The sequence below is a fragment of the Gymnogyps californianus genome, chromosome 3, assembly GCF_018139145.2.
Source record: "Gymnogyps californianus isolate 813 chromosome 3, ASM1813914v2, whole genome shotgun sequence".
NCBI classification, from domain to species: domain Eukaryota; kingdom Metazoa; phylum Chordata; class Aves; order Accipitriformes; family Cathartidae; genus Gymnogyps; species Gymnogyps californianus.
The window spans coordinates 30,606,704-30,626,451 of record NC_059473.1 but is presented as its reverse complement, the minus strand read 5'-3'; the positions used below and the strand labels follow the sequence as shown (position 1 = coordinate 30,626,451).

The 19,748-nt window shown below is 41.9% G+C and overlaps 1 protein-coding gene across 2 annotated transcripts in view; it reads right to left on the bottom strand.

The window, feature by feature from the left end:
- EPAS1 (endothelial PAS domain protein 1) overlaps positions 1-19,748 on the bottom strand; it is an 81,626-nt gene that overhangs the window by 37,631 nt on the left and 24,247 nt on the right. For both annotated transcript variants that reach the window (XM_050893901.1, XM_050893902.1), the window contains exon 2: positions 263-453. In XM_050893901.1, coding sequence (XP_050749858.1) covers positions 263-453 — 191 coding nt within the window. The remainder of the gene's footprint in view (positions 1-262; positions 454-19,748) is intronic.

The window sequence follows — 19,748 nt, the reverse complement described above, 5'->3', positions numbered from 1 at the left end:
AAAACTGCATCAGTTGTTACTTTGGTAATGAAGACCTTACATGACTAATATTACTCAGATTTTTCTATCCCAATTAAAATATATGCAATTCTGATTAAAAAAAACCCACCAACCTATCTTTAAATCTAGTTGTATTCTCACAACACAAGCAGTTGTGTCCTGTTCTCACTTTAGTACCCAGTACTCGGAGAAGAACATGCACAGTCTTACCAAGCTGCCATCACCTAGCATTGACAACTTCTTTTAGCTTTTTAGATCTTACCTGAAGACAGAAGCTTGTGAGTGCGTAGGAAACTGATTGCCAGGCGCATTATGGATGCCTTGTCCAGGTGGGAGCTGATGTTGTGGGGCAGGGGCAGCTCATGTGCCAGTTCATAGAAAACTTCGGTCTCTTTGCTTCTTCTGCATCTTGCTGCATCTCTTGATTTCTCCTTCCTCCGTTCAGAACTGCTCCTGGTAGGTAAAGGAGAGAAAAGAAAAAGCATTTCTTCAAATGCAATTCATGACCTGAGAGAGGCATTTACAAGAGTAAATCTTCTCAGCAATGAATCCATTCTGTCAACTGGTTTAAATCAACTGACCAGACTTTAATATCTATTTGCTCCTTTTAAAATGGGAATTAGGAGAGTACTGCCACATCTGGAAAGGGCTCTGATTCTACATAAGTCAGTCTTTGGACACCCTGAATCCCTGTTGAGTGTAACAGGATCAAGACCTGCCTTAGGCGAGAGATTAGAAATGAAATAGCAAACTATTATTCCTGGGATTCAGGAAATGTTAAAAATAAAAATTTTGTTTGTTCAACCTAAATTAATTTACTTGAAAAATACTCTGGGATGAGGTGATCCCAGTTTAAAGCCGGAACAATTACAGTGCATGTGGCTGTGTCATAGATATTTCAATGTCATCAAGTTTCAATGGCTGTACCCCGCATTAAAATAAAAGTAATAATAAGGTATCAAACTGCATTTGTATATACAACTGTCTCGGCTCATAATCTTAACACTGCTGTAGAAAACCACCTTTCCTTGACCATGAAGGATATAAAATGGGAAAGAAAATACTGTTGCTTGCAAGAAACCCCTCCTTCATAGAAGCTATTCTAATTAAATCACCATATCTCCATTGTGTATGAAAACAGATTCCTTCTTGAGTAAAATAACATGACTGATAGAGCCAGCCTCCTTCAAACTCCATAGAGAGCAGAAGAGCAGGAAATAACGAAGGGGAAGGCATTTTATGAAGCAAGTATGCAATATTAAGCCACAGAGGGACAAAAAGCTAAATTTAACATGCGAGAAACACAAGAGCTATACGTATAATGGATCTGGGATAGGACAGTTTAAAAGGGAACTTCACTGACTCTAAGGTTCTTTTATAAAGTACAATTCTTGTTTCAGAACATGAAGAACCTGAATCCATTCTAAACCATCAGCTATTTCAACCCCATGTAGCTCTGCTGATATTACAAGTTTCCTTCACTTGCACGAGTTGAGGTTTTCCACCTTAGTCACGCCAACACAGAATACTTTTCAGGCAGACTCCTGTAATGCTGTACCAGTGCAAACAGCACAGCTTGGATGAGCACAGAACAGGGTGCAGAGAAGATCAGCCCCACCGTTTTTGCTGTTGTGGCTGCACATTCATTTCTAGAATCACTAGTGGCAGCTGTCCATTTGCAAGGCCGCCTAAAAATGAAGCATCTTATAACCTGCTTTTTCCAATGTCAGTATTAAATAATGAGCCTATAAACTAAAAATGGATCAACCAAAAAAAAATTCTTATCAAAACAGGATATTTCAATAAATATATTCTCTTGTGTGAAGACGATGAGGAAAACAAATATTAATTGCATTACTTAATCCTAGAAACTGTTCCAATCATGGCTGGTCTCATATAAAACTGCATAAAATAGAAAAAGAGTATTAATACATGGTAATGTATTCTAAAGAAGATGACCATTTCTAGAAGAGCTAGACTGCCTGCAAAAGCTTCTAGCATGGACACCGCAGGTGGCTTCGTAAATTAGAAAGAAGGAAAAATAGTCAGAGTGTGTGTTAAATGCTAAGAGTAAAGTTACAGTAAGGTGTTTGCTGGGGCCCAGGCAAGGCTGGGCATTCAACATCATCATCCAAAGCAGAAATGTGCTCACAACACATCAGTAGGGCCCTCGTGCTGCAAAACACGTGAAGTTAGGCATACGCTTAGGGATCTGATAGGTGCTCAACCAGTGGGTGTGCTAACAGGGCAAGGGGCCTCATAAATGCTTACGGTATCTTCTCAAGATCCATGATCAGCCCTCGGCAAATCCCTTTCACAATTATTTTGCCTGAGGGGAATATTTTCTAACATGGCATCTGTTACAGGAGGTATGCACAGGATGAGACCTACACATGTTTCAGTACATAATAGCAGGATCCAACTTTGATAATGACTTCAGGGGCATTGCTGGAGCGAACACCGACTCACCCAAGTTTTATTCACAAGGTGACGCTAACTCCTTACTTTTGTACTTGCCAAGTAAGAATCATACTACATCCACATAAAAAAAAGTCCCTTCGTACAGCTGTCTGAGAAGGTACAACAGAAAACACCCCGTGTCCTCCCAGCATGGGTGCTGGGAACGGGAGAGCCATGTGAACTACTTACACTGATGCTTCTTTCATAGGTACGTCTTGCTCTCTAAAGAAAAACATGTCTACACTGTGCCTATAAAGATGCCAGACTAGGAACAAATCTTCTCAGTTTCTAATTCTACCAACAAAATAAAAGAGTAGAAACAAAACAAAACCAAACAGAACAAAAACTACGTGGCAATGTTTGCGAGAATTTCCAATTGCAGCTTGGAAAATTTAACTTGACCCATAAAGGTTCAAGCTCTGCTCTAAATCTAGAGCCCACAATTTTCACCTTAGAACCGACTTGGGCAAAACAAGATTCAATCCCTCCTCGTTTCAATATGAAACTTTGGGAACCAAGGCCAAAGCCGTGTTGCAATTTGTGCAGTAAAAACGGGTTGTATGAGACAGGGTCTCTCATGACGCCACTCCAGCCACAAAGAAAAATATTTAGTTTTGCTAACCTCCGTAAATATAATTTTGAAGTGTGGCTAATGAAACAAGCTAGTTTCATTAACCATAGGTTGCTCAAGTTTTCTAATAACTAATGCTATGAGCAGAGAATGATTTTTTTCCTCTGTGCCGCAGATGCTTTCTCTCAACACTGCTTCTGACTGTCGTGCTCGGTTTCTCTGCAGAGAGACATCATCGTTCATTACATGCTGCACGAGAGCTTTCTCACGTCAGAAAACAAGGGGAGGAATCAGTCTGCCTTGTTGCTTTCAAAAGACTTTCTTGCTCACCCATTATCATTTTAAATAAACAAACAATTTGCTTGTTAAGCATTTCCCCCTGTCGCTCCCTGCACCTCAATTTTCCTCCCCTTCTTCCCTCATTCAGCACACCCTCATGTTGTGTTGTTATTGTAGCCAGCCCAGCACAAGCACGGCAAGGCCCAAAACACCCCCATGCAGCTTCCCCCCCTGCCCTGCAGACAAACATCTACACTTGCTTGCTGTCCCTCCCAGACACCCCTGTGTCAAAGACAGTCATTCTGTGCTTACTTGTCCTGGTTGCAAAAGACTCCAAAAATTGCAGTCGAGTGATAGAATTCTGCAAAAAGCAGTATTTTCACAGTTTTTGTTTGCAGACGGCAGGCCATTAAATCTCTCTGCAGTTACCCCCATTTTATGCCCGGGATTAGCATTTTACCCAGCGCGAGGCCGGACTACCCACAGCTAGAGAGTGAAAATGTAATCGCTCGACGACCTGCCCATTTGAAGGCCGGGAAGAAAGGCTGACACGAATCCTCTTCACACATCATTAGGGCAATAGGGAAAAGGCCCAGGCTCTAGCTAATTTATGAATCATTCCCTCCCAGCACATAAACCACCCACTTACATGGCAAGAAAAGAGCACATGTGTGCGTCACTGCTTGGAGAAAGTGACGCAAGCAGAAGCAGAAACCTCACTCACCCAAACCTGTGTCAGATTTTTAAAAATGCAGAGGGGAAAGAGAGGAGAAAGCCACCACAAATCAAGCCACCCGTACGCTGGTGCAAGGCCCGGAGGTACTGCAGGGGAAGCTTCCTGGGAGCTCCCTGACAGTCACTCCTTCAAGAGTCCCAGGATCCAGCAGGATAAGACCCCACTCGACCACACACGCCCCCTCACACTGCAATCGCAGCATGACCGTTCCCAATAAAATGACAAGAAAGGAATGGAAAAGCTCAAATCTCCGTTGGAAACGGGGAGACCGAGCTGAGGAACAGGCCTGGGGACTCCATCCAGGACTCAGCTACACAGAGGGTGGTCGGGAGGCTTGAGGAGAAGGAAAAGGAAGGTGCCACTTCCCAGCAAGGACTTTCCCAGGGCTGCCGGATGATGCTCCGGGAACGCAGTGCTTACGCGTGCACAAGCCGTAGGGAATGGAAGAGTTAACGTGGCGCAGGCAGTTCCCCACCACAGAACACAAGTCACTTTACCCCCAGGATAGCTGTTTACGTGATTTCCCACTCCCTCCTGGCGCATTTAGTTTGCGCTCTGAAAATAGAATTTATGGGCCGACGCATGTGAGCGAAGATGACAAACAACTGGCAAGTATTTGCCCTCTCAGGTGAAGCTCCTGAGTTTTCAGGAGCAAAAGCTCTCCATGCTTCTCCCAAGAACCCAAAAAACAAACCAGTTCCAAGGGTACACCCATGCACAGGAACAGAGCACGCGATCCCACACGCTGGAAGCATCCAAAGGGGTGGAGCTATGCCCTGCACGGATCGCGGGAGCCAGACTCCTATCCCCTCGCTCACCTCCGACAGCCCCTTGCAACACAGCTTCACTGAAATCAGCGGGAATGCCTGCAGGCACGTGCAATGTCTTGCACACCCAGGGTGAAGATCATAATCTGGCTTTCCAAAGCCTCTCTTACTGCAGGACTGGAAACTCCAGGCACGGCAACTTATTGGCAAAACCTGAAGCCCCACGTAACCAATCTGGCTTAAATAACCTTGCAAAACTATCATGTCAGCTTAGGGACTGTCTTCCCAGTGCTCACTGCTGTGACGGCTCTGGACTCCGGCAGCTGGGAGAAATGCTGGGGCAACCAGCCGGGGCTGAGGGCTGCACTGCTGCTGCTGCCACTGCCCTGCCTGGGCACCACAGAAGGTACCTGTGACCCAGACACAGTGCGGATCAGCCCCACAAACACTGGGGCAAACAGACCACCCCACACATGGGAGCTTACGCACGCGCGTACGGCATCACTCACTGGTCTGAAGTAGGGTCAGGCAACCACACAACCCTCCTCGGCTCAGCAGACAGGGACTGACCTGAGGTTTTGGTCCCGTTTCCACTGACCGTGACTGTACTCGCTCTCTGCAGTCTCAATCCTACCAGTACTTCATCTCCACCAGTAATCCCTGCCCTCCACCCATACATCTCCCTGGTCCTTCCTGCATGCAGTTACCCCCTCAAAGCCCGTGGTACCCACTCAGCTGACGACGGTGCCGGGCAGTCAGCTTCAGCGATCCTCCCTTCCGCCAAGGACATCGATGGCCTCCTTTAAGCCGACAGAGGGGACTTGCCAAGATAGCAAACTTCTGCTCCGGGTTTCGCCGCTCTCAACAAGTCCATGTGGGTCGATATTTCGATTGTGTACACACACACTTGCTTGTTTAAGACTAGACAGCACAGTAATTGCACTGAATTACACTCCCACCTTGTAGGCTCTAGATCACAGAAGCTTTTAGAGAAATTGTAATCCACACCTTGCATAAAAATACCTTATATGTAACCTGGTAGCCTTCACTCGTACATACATACTGCGTGACACATTCGTACAAAGCTTTGAAATACATAGTTCAGATTGACTCGTTTACTTCATGATTTTGGTGACCCTTGGACTTTGCTTGAAACTGCCATGTATGCAAGCTAGTAAAACAACAAGCATATTACTTTATATCCAATGGCTGGTTATTAAATGTTTCTAGCTCCAGCACTTTAAAGGTCAAGAATCCACAGTTAATTAAGCTGCCACATGAAATTTCTGTAGTAAATGCTCATTTCAAATGGTTTAGAGTTAAAGCTTCAAATGCTAACTTGCAGAACAAGAAAAATACATTCTAAGGATGCAAAGATAAGAAAATATTTTATAGTACAGATAAATGAAAAAAACATCAGATGCTTAGCATAAAAAAGATTTTCCCATTCAAACCTGTAAAAACTCAATAAAAATATTTCAACAGGCAGTACTATCTTAGATAACAACAAAGATTTATTTCGAACTAGCAAATCCATTTTTTGCTGCATGTTTATATTTTGCTTTACCTTCTGCTCAGCAAATCCCTAGGTGATTTGAACCAGGATATCTAAAAAGGAGTTTTGCTGACTGTGAGGTACTCCACAGGTATCTCAGAACCACACCCCTTGACGGCCCCAGAGATGTGCTTGCACAGACACCAAGCAGCCAGCGGTCATGCTTACTTAGCCTTAAAATTCCTTTAAGAAGTATTTGTAACCATTCTACCTGACAAGCAGTTTATTCTGGATGGCATGCTGTGCTTTTGAAAGGCCCCTCCGTTAGAGTAATAAAAGTCACCATCAGTAAATAAAAAGTGCTACAAACAGCAATTTACTTGCTCACCAGGAACTTGGGCCAAACTATGAAAGCTGTGAATGAAACCCATACACGGTGCCATACAGATCCCTCCTTATACCTCTTTCCAGTGAAAATAATTATTTCTGAAGTCTGGGAAGACACCAGATGCCCAGGTTCAGCACACCAGCAAGAGTAATACGAAGGAGAAGGATGCAGAGTTATTCTCAGAAGGAGAAAAAAAAAAAAACCACAAAGGCTTGAAAATATGTGAAGTGCTCATGGTGGGAAAGTGCTAAAGCAGCGTTGCTGCACACTGGGATATGGTACCCAGTACAGACGAAACAAATACAAACGACGCCAAAATGGGGAATTCGTTAATAGAGGAAATGAGAGTTCGAAGGTAACAAGAAAAGCTACTAACAGAAAGGGTTATTACAAAAATAAGGAAATGAAATACCTTCCACCCTTCCTTTAAAGCTGCCCTAACTTACAGTAACTTACCAACAACTCCTTGGTTTGATTGGAGGATTTCTTGTGTTTCTGTACATACCCACTAAATAACAAATCACTGCTAGTTCAGTAAAGCTTGGCACCCACTGCCATATCAGTATGTGATGCAATCCTTTCCTCTAAGTTTAAAACCAAAGGCTAGATGAGAGTCAGGAAAATGAGAAATAGGAGTGTCTCAGGGACAGATGAGGGAAGAGTTCGTGTTAAGGGCAAGGAACTAATTTCCATTCTCATTAGGCCTTTTCAAAGGATGCTTGGCACAACGATAGGGGACTTGGCTAGTACGATTAGAGTATCAAGAGATGACGCCTAAGTGAATACCAAACTTTTGGTGTCTTTGAGCATATTCATGATTCACTAAGTCCATGTCACCCTAGGACCACCACAGCTGACAGTAACACAGCCAGGAATATGTTTTCTTGAATGGGAAACACATCAGCTCTTTAGACAGGATAGATTCCATATGAACTTTAAAACTACATGTAAGACTAACTTCTCCAGTCTCTGAAGCTCTGATGGTACTGTTAGTCCTACTAATTAAGCTATACTGGATTTGTATTTTATTGATTTTCATGAACATTCCTGGCATTTATTTCTGAAAAAAAGGTGGTACTGAGACAAAAAGCATTACACCTATACAGTTTTAAAATGCTTATACCACTAGCTGCATTTAATGCAGCTACTAAAAGAAAAACACTTTGCACTTGCAATTTAAAATATCATTGTGAATACTGAAGTTGTCACAGCAACTAAACAGTACTTCGGGAGTTTAATGTTGAAAACCTTACTGAGGCTGCAGGAGCACTTACTTTTTTTTAAAGCATTTAGGTTCACAATATGTCACGAGAGTCTGATAAATTTAATCACAGTAAGCAAAACAATGTCTACAGGATTTAGGTTCTACCATTTTTTCTCTAGTTTTATGAGTACCTTGAACCAGATAAGTATTAGGATTTCAGCAGCCATTAATCTGGTCCTGGATTATTTTACAATGCTGTGAGTGCAGCCCATCCTGCAGTTGCCACACCAGCACGAGCCTGGTACCTCAGAGGACGTGCTGAACACATTGCTCCTGGGGCAAGGCACAGCCCCACGGAACGGCGCGAGGCCCACGGCATGCAGAGAAGATGCCAGGCTGCTGTTTGATCAGCAGTTAGAGCCGACAGAGGCATTGCCTCTTTGCCTTTTCAACCCATTCCCTGTTTTAGGGCTAGATAGCAGAGAGATTTTTCTTGCAGCTTAGTTTTCAAGTAGAGCTGTTTCCTGCTCCAAGTCACTGCATGCTCAGCAAGCCCCAGTGCTAGTCACAGAAAGGATCAGGACAGCTCTGGATCACCCTTGTAAAGCTACTGCAGCCCACACTTAAAACACGTCAGTGAAACACCTCCTCCGTCTTCTCAAATAATAAGGAAATTTGGAGAGAAATAAGCAGCCCAGCATATGGTCAAGTCTCAAACAGAGGAGCACAAAGTCATCTAAACTCAGTCTTCTCTCCCCAGACTGGTTTTGCACTGCTCTGCTCCATCAAGATATGGGATCATGGATTCCTTCCCTGTCACAATGAACTCTTTGATACCAGCCAAGACATGGCAAGCTTCAGAGATAACCTGCAGACTAAAAAAGCCCATCACCAAACCCACTAAACAATACAACAGAAAGGACTGTTTCAACGTTGGCCACAACCAAACTTGCTTTCAAATCAGCAAATTCTTGGGGGTGATAAATGTACCATTCTGCTTTTCTCCATAGTTTCCACTTACACATTCAAGAGTCCCTGCAGCACAGCTAGAGCTGGACTCGCACTGCAGCAGTGGGGATAAGGTTATGACAATGCACAACCCGAGATCTCTATCAACGATTTGTGTTTGAGAGATTACAGATCCTTATCTTGTGGCATTACTTGTAGTAATCAGTCAATTTTGACAGCTAATCTAGAGGTGCATACATATTGTTGCTCAGAAGCTCAGCAGGTATTGCTAAGATCTGTTTTCAGATAACCCAACTATTTACCTACTCTAAAAAACACATACCAAAGGATGTGCTTTATCTCGTCACCAGCGGGTTAAAGCTAAAGGTGAACGAAGTGCAATTCGCAGGCCAGGGGGAGACCCAGAAGTTAAACTCAAAACCAGCCTCATTTTTCAGATGGGGCACTGATCATATCCCAGCCCATACCACACCACAACCAGCATTATTTATCAAGACGGCGCAACTGCAGGTAAACAAGAACAATTTTTCAATTAGGCTTTATTTCAAGCCTAAGGGACAAACATTGCCACCACATGACTTTACTATCAGCGGTATGCATACCTATGCTTCAGCCTCAAACCCACTCAACCGTAAACAGTTGAGAGAGTCACACCAAACATTGTTGACAAATCCCGAGTTTTACGATCTAACGCTGTGTTACACCTTGGGCAATACCCACCGACATTTGCGGGTGAAAACCCTGGTGCTTCGGCAGGCTCGGACCAATATCCCACGACATTTTATCTCGTGGCGCTGGCACATTTGCTGACAGGTTCACACAAGGGGCCTTTGTGGGTAGGAACAATGAGAGAGGCGCGCACAGCACAGGAAAATGGGTGGTGACCACCAAGGGCTGGAAAAAAGCCTCTTTCAAAGGAAGGTCTTTGAAAACATTCATTACACCCCACCCAGCTATTTTCACTACAATATTTCAGTCCATAAAAACAACACAGGGAAAATAAACAGCCCACCCTTCAGTATGTTATAGGTTCTCCAACCCCTGAAAAGAGATCAGCAAGCCATAAAGACGCAGAAATCTTCACCAAAGGGAGCCATGTAAGAGGTCTGCAAGTATCCACTGAAACCTCCTCCACCACCTTTCTTCTCTCATGCATCTCCAGGCTCTCTGTGTAAGCTGACTCAATTAGACATCTTTATTTCCAGAGTAAAGTAATCAAAATTTAGAACTGCATTGGCTGGTAAATAAATAATAGTGAGCATTTATACAGAACATAAAGTAAATATATTGCCACAGTTTAAAAAATTGCTATATAAGTCAACGGCCCTCCACAATGCATTTCAGCTGTGATTTTTTTTTTTTTTTGCTAATTCTGCCCATTAAAACTGTAGCTAGAACTAATAAAATATTTAAGATAAAACAGCTACAAGACAGAAAAGGAGCAATAAAGCCAATCCATAATGAAATGGGTCTCTGAAATCAGCAGATAGTCAAAGACTGGAGGCCAGTCTTTGATGGTATGGAGGCCATGCTCTCACACAGGCTTGTCTCCATAACAGTCAGCGAGGTTACCAACAGAGCAAAGACCGAGCAGGTGAACCCACCAGCCTTGGGAACACAAAGAAAGCTCCTTCTTCTCCTAAGGCTTTGGGCTGCTCTGTGATGATGCCCTCTCTACAGCACCCTTACTCCCAAGTTAAGTATATAAAGACAGCAGAGCATCTACAAAGGAAATTTGGCCCCTTCGTGTCACTTTGTTTCAAGCACAGGGTCTCTGTGTTGGATGCTCTAAAGATTGCAGTGGTGGCACACACCAGCTCGAAATGAAAATGTTTTGTCTCCTTCAGAGAACGCTCGAAACGATCATTAAAATTACTTTGCGCCATTGCCTGTTAAGCCATGCCTTGTCCATCCAAAGTGTCAAATCTTCTAATAATAAAGTTAAGAAAAACAGCTCTTGCAATAAAATCTTTATGAAATAATGCCAACCCTTCTTTACTTTTTGGACCTTAATCATTTTAATGTGCACTCGGTTATGATGGAAGTTAATGGTTTCTCCGTCTCTACCTCTTGGTGACTTGTAGCCATTCACAGTAAGAAGATGGATGTCCAGAAAGACAGATTAAACAGCCATTTCTTTGGCAAGCAGGGAATAATAATTCTGGAGAATAACAATACAGACGCTCTAAATTTTGACCGTTCCATGTAACACAGTTTCCTCCACTTCCTGCAACAATGATCAAGTGCAGATCCTGAGAGCCAGGCTACATTTTTTGCCCTCTGGGGCGAGAGTTTTGTCTGTACAAACATCCTGGGACACAGCTCATTCTTAGTTCCTGCTTTCTTTTCAGGGGGCTGTTGTTTTTTACAGTAGCTCTATAATTGTCTGTCTTCTCTTAATTAAGTCATCAGGTAAACTGGAATAGTGATAACTTTGCATGCTGTGATTTTGATCTCTCATTAGGATTCAAGTGTGTCACTAGTTTAAGTCGATAAAAATCGAAGATTAGTACCTTGAGCTGGGGTAAACTGTATTCTCCTCTTACTACAAGTGAAAAGGATTGAACCAAAGGGTCAGGCTACTTCAGTTATCTGGCCAGAAAACCAGCAGTCACTTCAGCAAAGTTAGACAATTCCTCTAAATTTACAGCGAAAATCAGAGGCTGGAGTGATGTAACTTGGGAGCAATCAGTGCCTTCTCTGTCCACCCACACACACCCCCTTCAGCTCCTGGCAAAGACTCCTTCGGCTCCTGGCAAAGCCCTGAGGAGCCTTCTCGCTGCTGACCTGCCTCTCGGCACCCACTGCTGTGGCAGAAGCCAGAGGGACGTCAAAACTCCGGTACTCGAGGAGGAAACAACTGCGTCCTCTCCACACTCAACTGCAATATTTCAAATATTTTAAAAATTAAGGCTTGGTTCTGTCAGGAAATGGCCACTAGCTCTTCCGATGCATCGCCCTGAATAATTACTCATTAAACACAAATTTTCAAAGGGAACTGATATAAGGGCAGTCTGTGTTGTAATACAAAGTAAATAACTGGATGCAGTCTTTCTCTTTTGGTGTTTCTTGCTTTATCGTTTCCTTTCCTCTTACTGCCTACTAACTCCTTAAACTTCCATGTATCTACAAAGGATGGTTACTCTAGACAAAAATAAAAGATGATGATAAATGGGAAGCAGCAAAGCTAGGAAGCATTCAGTGTGTATATAAAGGTAAATTCACATGCCCACATTTCTTCGCATTTTCTGGCTTTTACTTCAGAACTATGAATTAACATATCGGCATTTTGCCATTGTTCCTGCTGGAGCTTTTATTCTTCTTGAAGTTAAGCAAACAAGGCACAAATGTGTATATTGGGCCTGATTCTCATCTCCATCATGGTCCCATCACCCCAAGAGGGCAGGGGGTAAGAGTCTAATAACTGTAATAAATTCTGTTTATGACAAAGGTAGGTAGGTAAAACTCAGTTCTTCCAGAAAAGAAGCTAGACTTTTTTGTTTAATTTGATACAATTCACAATTGTCAGCTTACTTAACAAGAAACACGTTACAACCAGGCAGGTCTTGGACATCTATCAAAACTTTGCATCTGTCAGGGTGTGGTACCTCAATATTTCACTATTTTGTTTCTAACTGTATAGCAGCCAAATTTCTAACAAGAAAGCCCAAGATACGCGCGCTGAAACGCATGCAACTGTATCAGGACGTGCATAAGGGGTCACAAGAGCTACACAAAACAGATGGTATTTCCCAAGGCAGGGGCGAGGGTGCTCTCATCTGTTTGGAGCAGAGTGTCAGTAACTATCAACTCTGTTTTGTAAACACACCTTGTGCCTCCTTACAGCAGTTCTTGGAAAATGCAATTTTTATTCTTCTTGTCCTTTCCTAAATTAAATAACTTAATCAACCGAGCTGCACAATTGTTCCAAAAATGACTGCTTTCTCAGGAGAAGGAGAAAAAGGTAAAAAAGAAAAGAAGCTGCACTCACTGCCAAAACTGATGATTTTGTTATCAGAAAACACAACTGGGATGGTACAGAGGCCAAAGATGAGATATTCTGAGAAACAATCGTACCACAACCCTACCCCAAACACTAGTGCAGAAGAGGGATGAGGCAGGCGCAGAGAGAGCACCATGTACCCATGTTGATACAAGCTGAATCCAAAAGGTAACTTTGCTCCTTGCATTAACGTTTTCTTTTGAATTGTATTTGTATGCTAGTACAGGTAGCTACATTTGTACAAAACATGCTGCTATGGCTAAGAGTAGTTATAAAAAGATTTTTATCCCTTCATAGACAGAAAAAAAAAAGTCCTGTATAAAAGTCCTTTCATACAGAATACAGAACATGAATAAATATTTAACTCTCTTACTGCAACAGCCATATGCTACTGTGAAATATATTTAAGACTAAGAAACCTTTATAATGCAATGTGTACGGAAAACAACAGTAATAATTAAAGAGCAAGGCATAGCACACCTAATGGAGTCAATCTAAATTGTACAAATATGATTTAACTTGATTTAACATAGTTTTTAGTCAATACTACATTTACAAAATAACTAGCCTTAGAGGAATACATTTTATGTACATCCTATTCATTTTATTCCCGATTTTTTTAAAAAATCTTATTCACGATTGTATGTAACGATCACCAATATCAATTTTTCCTAGTGTTCTTATTATCATTTCCTCATGCAGGTAATGGACTTCCACCAATTTCTGTTGACCCTCCCACTAGTCTTTCGAAGAAAACTTGAAAACATTGGGAAAAAATCTCCAAGGGCTCTCAAAGAACAACAGTCATTAACAGAACAAACCCACATGGGTGAACATTTCAACCACACTTTCTCCACTTAGAGGGGTCCAATATCTCAGATCATTGACTAAGAATCAATAGGTGATTTTCATGAATGATACTAAATAAAGCTTTATTATCTACCAATACATGTTTACCACAGCTGAGAAGAGGATGTTTAGCTTTAACCAACAAAAGCTGGAAAAAACCTTTCTGAAAGCACAGTGAGTAGAATTGACTCACAGTGGGACAAGAAATAGGAAAGTGCACTGATCTACTCTATTTTCAATTAAGCTTCGAATCAGAGTGGAGGTAGGGCGTAGGCCTGTGCCTCTGCAGATGCAGGGATTTTATTCACTATGATTATAGCATGTTTTATTAAAATCCTGAATGAAGACATGTTTCCCTGAAGCTCTGGCTTACTAACAGCTCTGGGAGAAGGATGAATGACAGCGTCAAACCTCATCAACCCAGAAAGGAAGAATGCCAACAACTTGTCTAACCTGTAGATCAGAGGTTGCAGGATTCGCTTGAATTAATACAATTTGAATCTGAGTATTTCTTTAAAAGGACAACCTGGTCAATTTAAGCAACTTTCAGGGATGGAGAACCAACCCACTGTAACATTTAGTAGGTTGCTCTACTGGTCAGTCACCTTCACTGCCAAAATATTTGCACAGATTTTATTTTCTCTCCATAAGAATTTATTTCTTACTGCCTATTTTCATAGGTCTGAAGTTATTTTGGGCACATAGGCGTGCCAACCCAATACCACTTAACTTTCAGCCTCTGTTTTATATACCAAAAAATCTCCTAACCAGCAGGTCTTGCATCACTGATATGTTCTGTGCAGAAACACGGTGCAAATTCAAAACAAACATTTAACATGAGAAAACTTCACGCTGAGCAGGAAAGAATGCAGAACTACAAACTGGAGTCTGGCCAGAGGGGAAAGGAAAGACAGAGAAACAAGCAAGATAAGCTATGGGGTTTGGGGAGAAAAAACTCCCCACACAAACACCCCCACTCTCCAACCCCAGTTCCCAGAAAATACAGTGTTTGCATCTACTCTGGTGAACGCTATTTCTCCTTCTGCCTTATGAATGTACCAGCCACAGCACGTCATCACTTGGGTGCTTTCAGAACTAGACCGTTCACTAGCACTCACCATCACACAACTTTGCTGGGCATGAACATTTCTACAGACGAGTTGCTCTGGACAGTAAAAATCAAAGGGTGGCTACAGGCAGCGGCTGCAAAGCCTGCTGCTGTGTGACCTCTCTCCAGTGTTTACATGGGAAAGACTGAATGCCATGGAGCATACCCTCCGATTTAGGGTTGACTCAAAAAAGCTTTGCAAAGCCAGTCTCAAAACATCCTTCCCATGTTTTTGGGAGCTGCAGCTATTTAAATTATCATCTTGAAAAGTTAAACTCCTCACTTCCTCATTTTAGCATTAAAACCAAAACAGCAACAAAATGACTGGGAAAAACAGCCTTGATGTGGGGAGTGGGTTGTCCCATGCCTGACCCATCAGACTCCAACTCAGAGCAGGGATCCAGTACTGAGACTAATCACCACACACACAAACAGGGAACCCAAGCACATGAAGGGCAGCAAAAAACATCTGAAACTCCATCCAAACAATGGTACTTGCGGTACAAAGGAAGAGGACACACTGGGGACACAACAGAGTCCAGGATGAAGGACTAGCCTGCAACACTACAAAGATGGGGACCACATCACACCTATCCCCGGGACCAATTCTCACCTCACCACGTCAACTTAAATGGAGTTATCCTGACTTGCATGGATAGGAGATCAGAAGACAGCTCTTCAAAATAAGTTTTATTTTATGTTTTCTTGTCTTGTGTCAATGCCAATAAACAGGAAATACTTTGCTCTCAGATCCTCCTGGGACATGTCACACTGCTTACACCAGACCAGCTACTAGTATGCAGTGACTGTTCGGCATGGGAAAGAACATCCAAATTTCCACATCAGCTCTGTTACTTGGCTACCAAGAAAGAAGCATAAAGATTTAAAAAAGAAAGTAGGTAGAAACAACAATTTTGGGGGAAGTTTTGGGGGAAGTTTAAACAAAACAAGGGGTCTTCATGGAAAAAGTAACTCTTTCTACAAGTCTATTATAAAAAACAATGAAAGTTTCACATAATTCCATAGGCCAAGAAAGAATGAATGTCTAGCTGGTCTATGATATAGAATTTCCAACGTCTCAATACAAGTCCATTTCATTATAGAAAAATTAATAAAATTATTGAGGAGCATTTGAAATGGATACCACTTTAAGGAAAGCAAGAAGGGCCACTAACAGAGCTTCACTAAATGATGTTCTCTACCACACAGAGGCCCAAAGCATGGAGAGAACTGGAAACCAGATTTTTATCAAACCATCTCTGGAGGAAGTAGATATCACAATTCAGAAAATGGGAGAAAGATTTGGGAGTGCCGTCAGCAGATTTAGGGAGAGGAAAGGGAAAGCAGACAACCAAAAAAAAAAATCCCATGGGTGTAAAAGACTTCCAAGAGCATAGAAAATATTTCCAAATGCAGACCTAGAATTAGATAAAGAGAGAAGGGGAGAACTTTTCACCTTAAGTGTCTTGCTTCACACAGGGTAAAAGGTGCAGGTGTGGCTGAAATACAGGAACATCTGGACTCTGTTAAGCCCCAGTTATGCAAGCACTGATCATCTTAATTAAACAAGCTTTGAGAACAGTCAGAAGGACAAAGATTAATTCTCTTTAACTCCATGAATAATACTTTTAAGGACAAAAGGGCCCAGCCCGCCCAGTAGCTTCATCAGCCTGATGTATCAAGACTTAGTAGATCAGAAATGGTCTTAAAGGAGCCACTTCTCATCCCCACAAGGATACTGTAAAGAAGAAAACTTACTGCATAAAAACTTTATATACAGGACAAAAATATACCTTCTATTAAGCAGTACCTTCATATAAACATACATGACTACAACCGTGCAGACACAACTCAGTCCTCCAAAAAAAAAAAAAAGTCCAGAATAAACCTTACATCAGGATCTATCTTCTGTTCACTCAAATATTTTTCCCCATGCTGCTGCCCACCAACTTGCACCGTCCTCACCCATGCGAAGCTCCCACGACTGTATGCTCAGTGAGCCCCATGCTAGCACTTGCACATTCAAGACCACTCCCAGCCCTTCTCAGAAAGGTACATGCTCTCCTAATGAGGACAACTCTCACTTGAAGCAGAGACAATTTCATTTACCGAAAAGCCTTTTGCACCGTCTTTTCCCATTTTGGCCTGAATAAACTTCTTTTCATGGCTGTCTGTCCAAACATCTCAGGTCTTACATGCTTCATCTCTGGTCTGACTGCTCACCTAAACTACCTAAAATGGCTAACTTTCCCGTATGCTTCTGACACTCACATGGCAGGCCAGGAGGTGTTGAGCACTTGCAACCTCCTCCCTGAAGATGGATGGAAAGTTCAAACAAGAGTTTAGCCTAAGACCAGCCATTCTCAGGATTTAATTCTGCAGTAGTGTGCATCTCCATATGTATCTTACACTGAGCTTTCAAGAGAGACACCATTTCCCTAAAGCTCTCAGTGCTTCATGCTGTGGTTTTCAGTAGTTTTGTGGTCTATCTCTCCATTTCATTCTGTCATCAGGGAGCAGGGGACCATTTTCTGCAGCGCAATTGTTTTGTCCAACATCTATTCATACCTACAAGATCACAAATATGTCTGTAAATATGACAAACAGCAGAGCTACTCCTATTTCTGCTTGTACATTGGCGTTCACACTCTGGCCTTTTTTTCTAAACGAGCATCAGTTTTGCTATTCCATTTTGTTCTCTGAGGTTTTTGTTAACCAGTCCGTAAACATGGTGCCAACGCATTACACTGCTTTGCTATCCAGCTATGGTGATACAGCTTTGATATTACTCATCAAAGTTTTACTTCATTGAAGTTGTGTTTAACACACCATGAACAGAACCAGCTTGTGCATCACATCCTGCCTGCCTGTTAAAAGCCAGAGTACAGCTGCTACTCTACACTGGCAAGCAGACCTCCATGCTTCCAGGTTACTGCCATAAATTTGCATTTATATCACTAAACCAAAATTTAGGTTTTCTTCCAATATGGCATTATTATTATTCCATTATAATGATATCTAATTATTATGCCACTAAATGCATCTTTGAAGGCAACTTTCACCTATTTGAACAGTATTGCAAAAGAAGAACTTAATTATCTGTTCTGCTATAAATACGTTTTTAATAGCACACTTTTTTTCCTAAACACTTTGAAGCTGCAGAGGGAATAAAGCATCACACACAGAATGGACATAATACAGAAGCAAAGCTCAAAGTATTATAATATTATAAATTTATAACAACAGTGTTCCGCCACAATAAATAGTAAAGCACTTCAGAACAATACAGACCCATATCACTTACAAGATTAACACAAAGGTTTTTGTCAGATAAAAGTACTTTAGAAAGTTTGAACATGTGATATTTTCTCTTATGTTACACATGAAAAAATCGAGATATTAATGCACAATAAAATATTAAAACAACAGTAGCTTTGCACATCGTATAAGCCTGCGCCTATAAGGAATTGTCTGACCAGCAGCAGCAAGACCGTGTGCTCTAGCTAATACTCTGCACAGCCACACACACGAAAAGTTTCCCCAGCTTTCAAGGTGCCCTTGTCTTATTTTTGGGGGCAAGGAGAGGGAGTTCATGTGCCTTCCCAGATTGCCTGGACCAACAAGGCCCGGGGTTCCCAAGGATTACAGCCATTGCAGCCACACAGCAAAACAGCAAATGGCAGCAATAGCTGGAGGAGGAGTGCTGGAGAAAGGGTAGGTTTTTTGAAGGATGGTCAGAGGCAAACCATTTAGGAATGTGAGAGGGTAACTGTCCTTGACATTTGCAAACTGGCAAGCGCTGTACAGCAGCGTCCAGGCTGCAAACATAGAATACTTTTAGGTACTGCAGCTAGAGTTTAGCAGCTGTTCCCTATTTAGTCATTCACAACTGAATGTCTTTAAATAAATACTTTTACGAACTACAAATGTACCAATGAGCATGTTCAGCTCTTAGAAGAAACCAATCACCATTCAAGTACCCTATGGCTAATGTTTTACCCTGGACACTGGCTTCCCGTCATAAAAGTAATCTGAATTCCAAGCATTTAAAAAATGATGACTCAATTTCAAGAGAGATAAGGCTGGTTTACAAGGAAATTATAAGATTTAAATGCTTGTGCGTGTGTGTACATTTACATATGCACACAGTAGAATCATCGTTCACATACACAAACACACAGGGCTCAGAAGTCTGTACATTTGCCTTCCCATTTCTGAGTTTTTGTGAGCAACTGGGACATGACTTCAGACTTCTGTATCTTAGAGTATAAAAATTAAATTAAAAAAAAGAAAAGAGAAAGACGCAGACATACAGACAGACAGAAAGGAAAATATGAGTCTCACCTAAACACACGACTCCAAGAACTAAGGCTTTCACGGTAAATATCGTAATAACTCGTGATAAGTTTACAAGAGTTACCAGCGCTGCAATGAGATAAACCATTTTCTCAGTTTTTGTCATTAGCAGATACATTCCTCAAGTTGGGATGGATAAAATTATACTGATAACCGCACTTCAAACTGTGTACATGCTTTCACTTGGCAATACTGTACTACAGAAAAAGAAGGAAAAAAAAAATTGTAGGTATCCCTCAGAAAGTTACCCCTGCTGGGATTTAGTATACCCATAATTTTATTGCTCTAAGCCTCTACGAAAGGGCCCTTGCTAGCATAAGTAGGGGGAGAAGACAATAAAAACCAGAGGACAGAAGTAGGTTACAAGCGCTAGGAAACATTATCCATTTAAACTGCTAATGGCAAGCTCTGCTGTTATATTTTTATCATTGCTTTTCTGCAAATTACTTTTATCAGTGATAATTTAGCTTTTATTTCATTATCTGGCACAGCAGACAAAAGGAAAACAGATTTGTTTCACAGCAGCTCCAGCACTTGCTCCGTCCATTAACATTGACAGACGA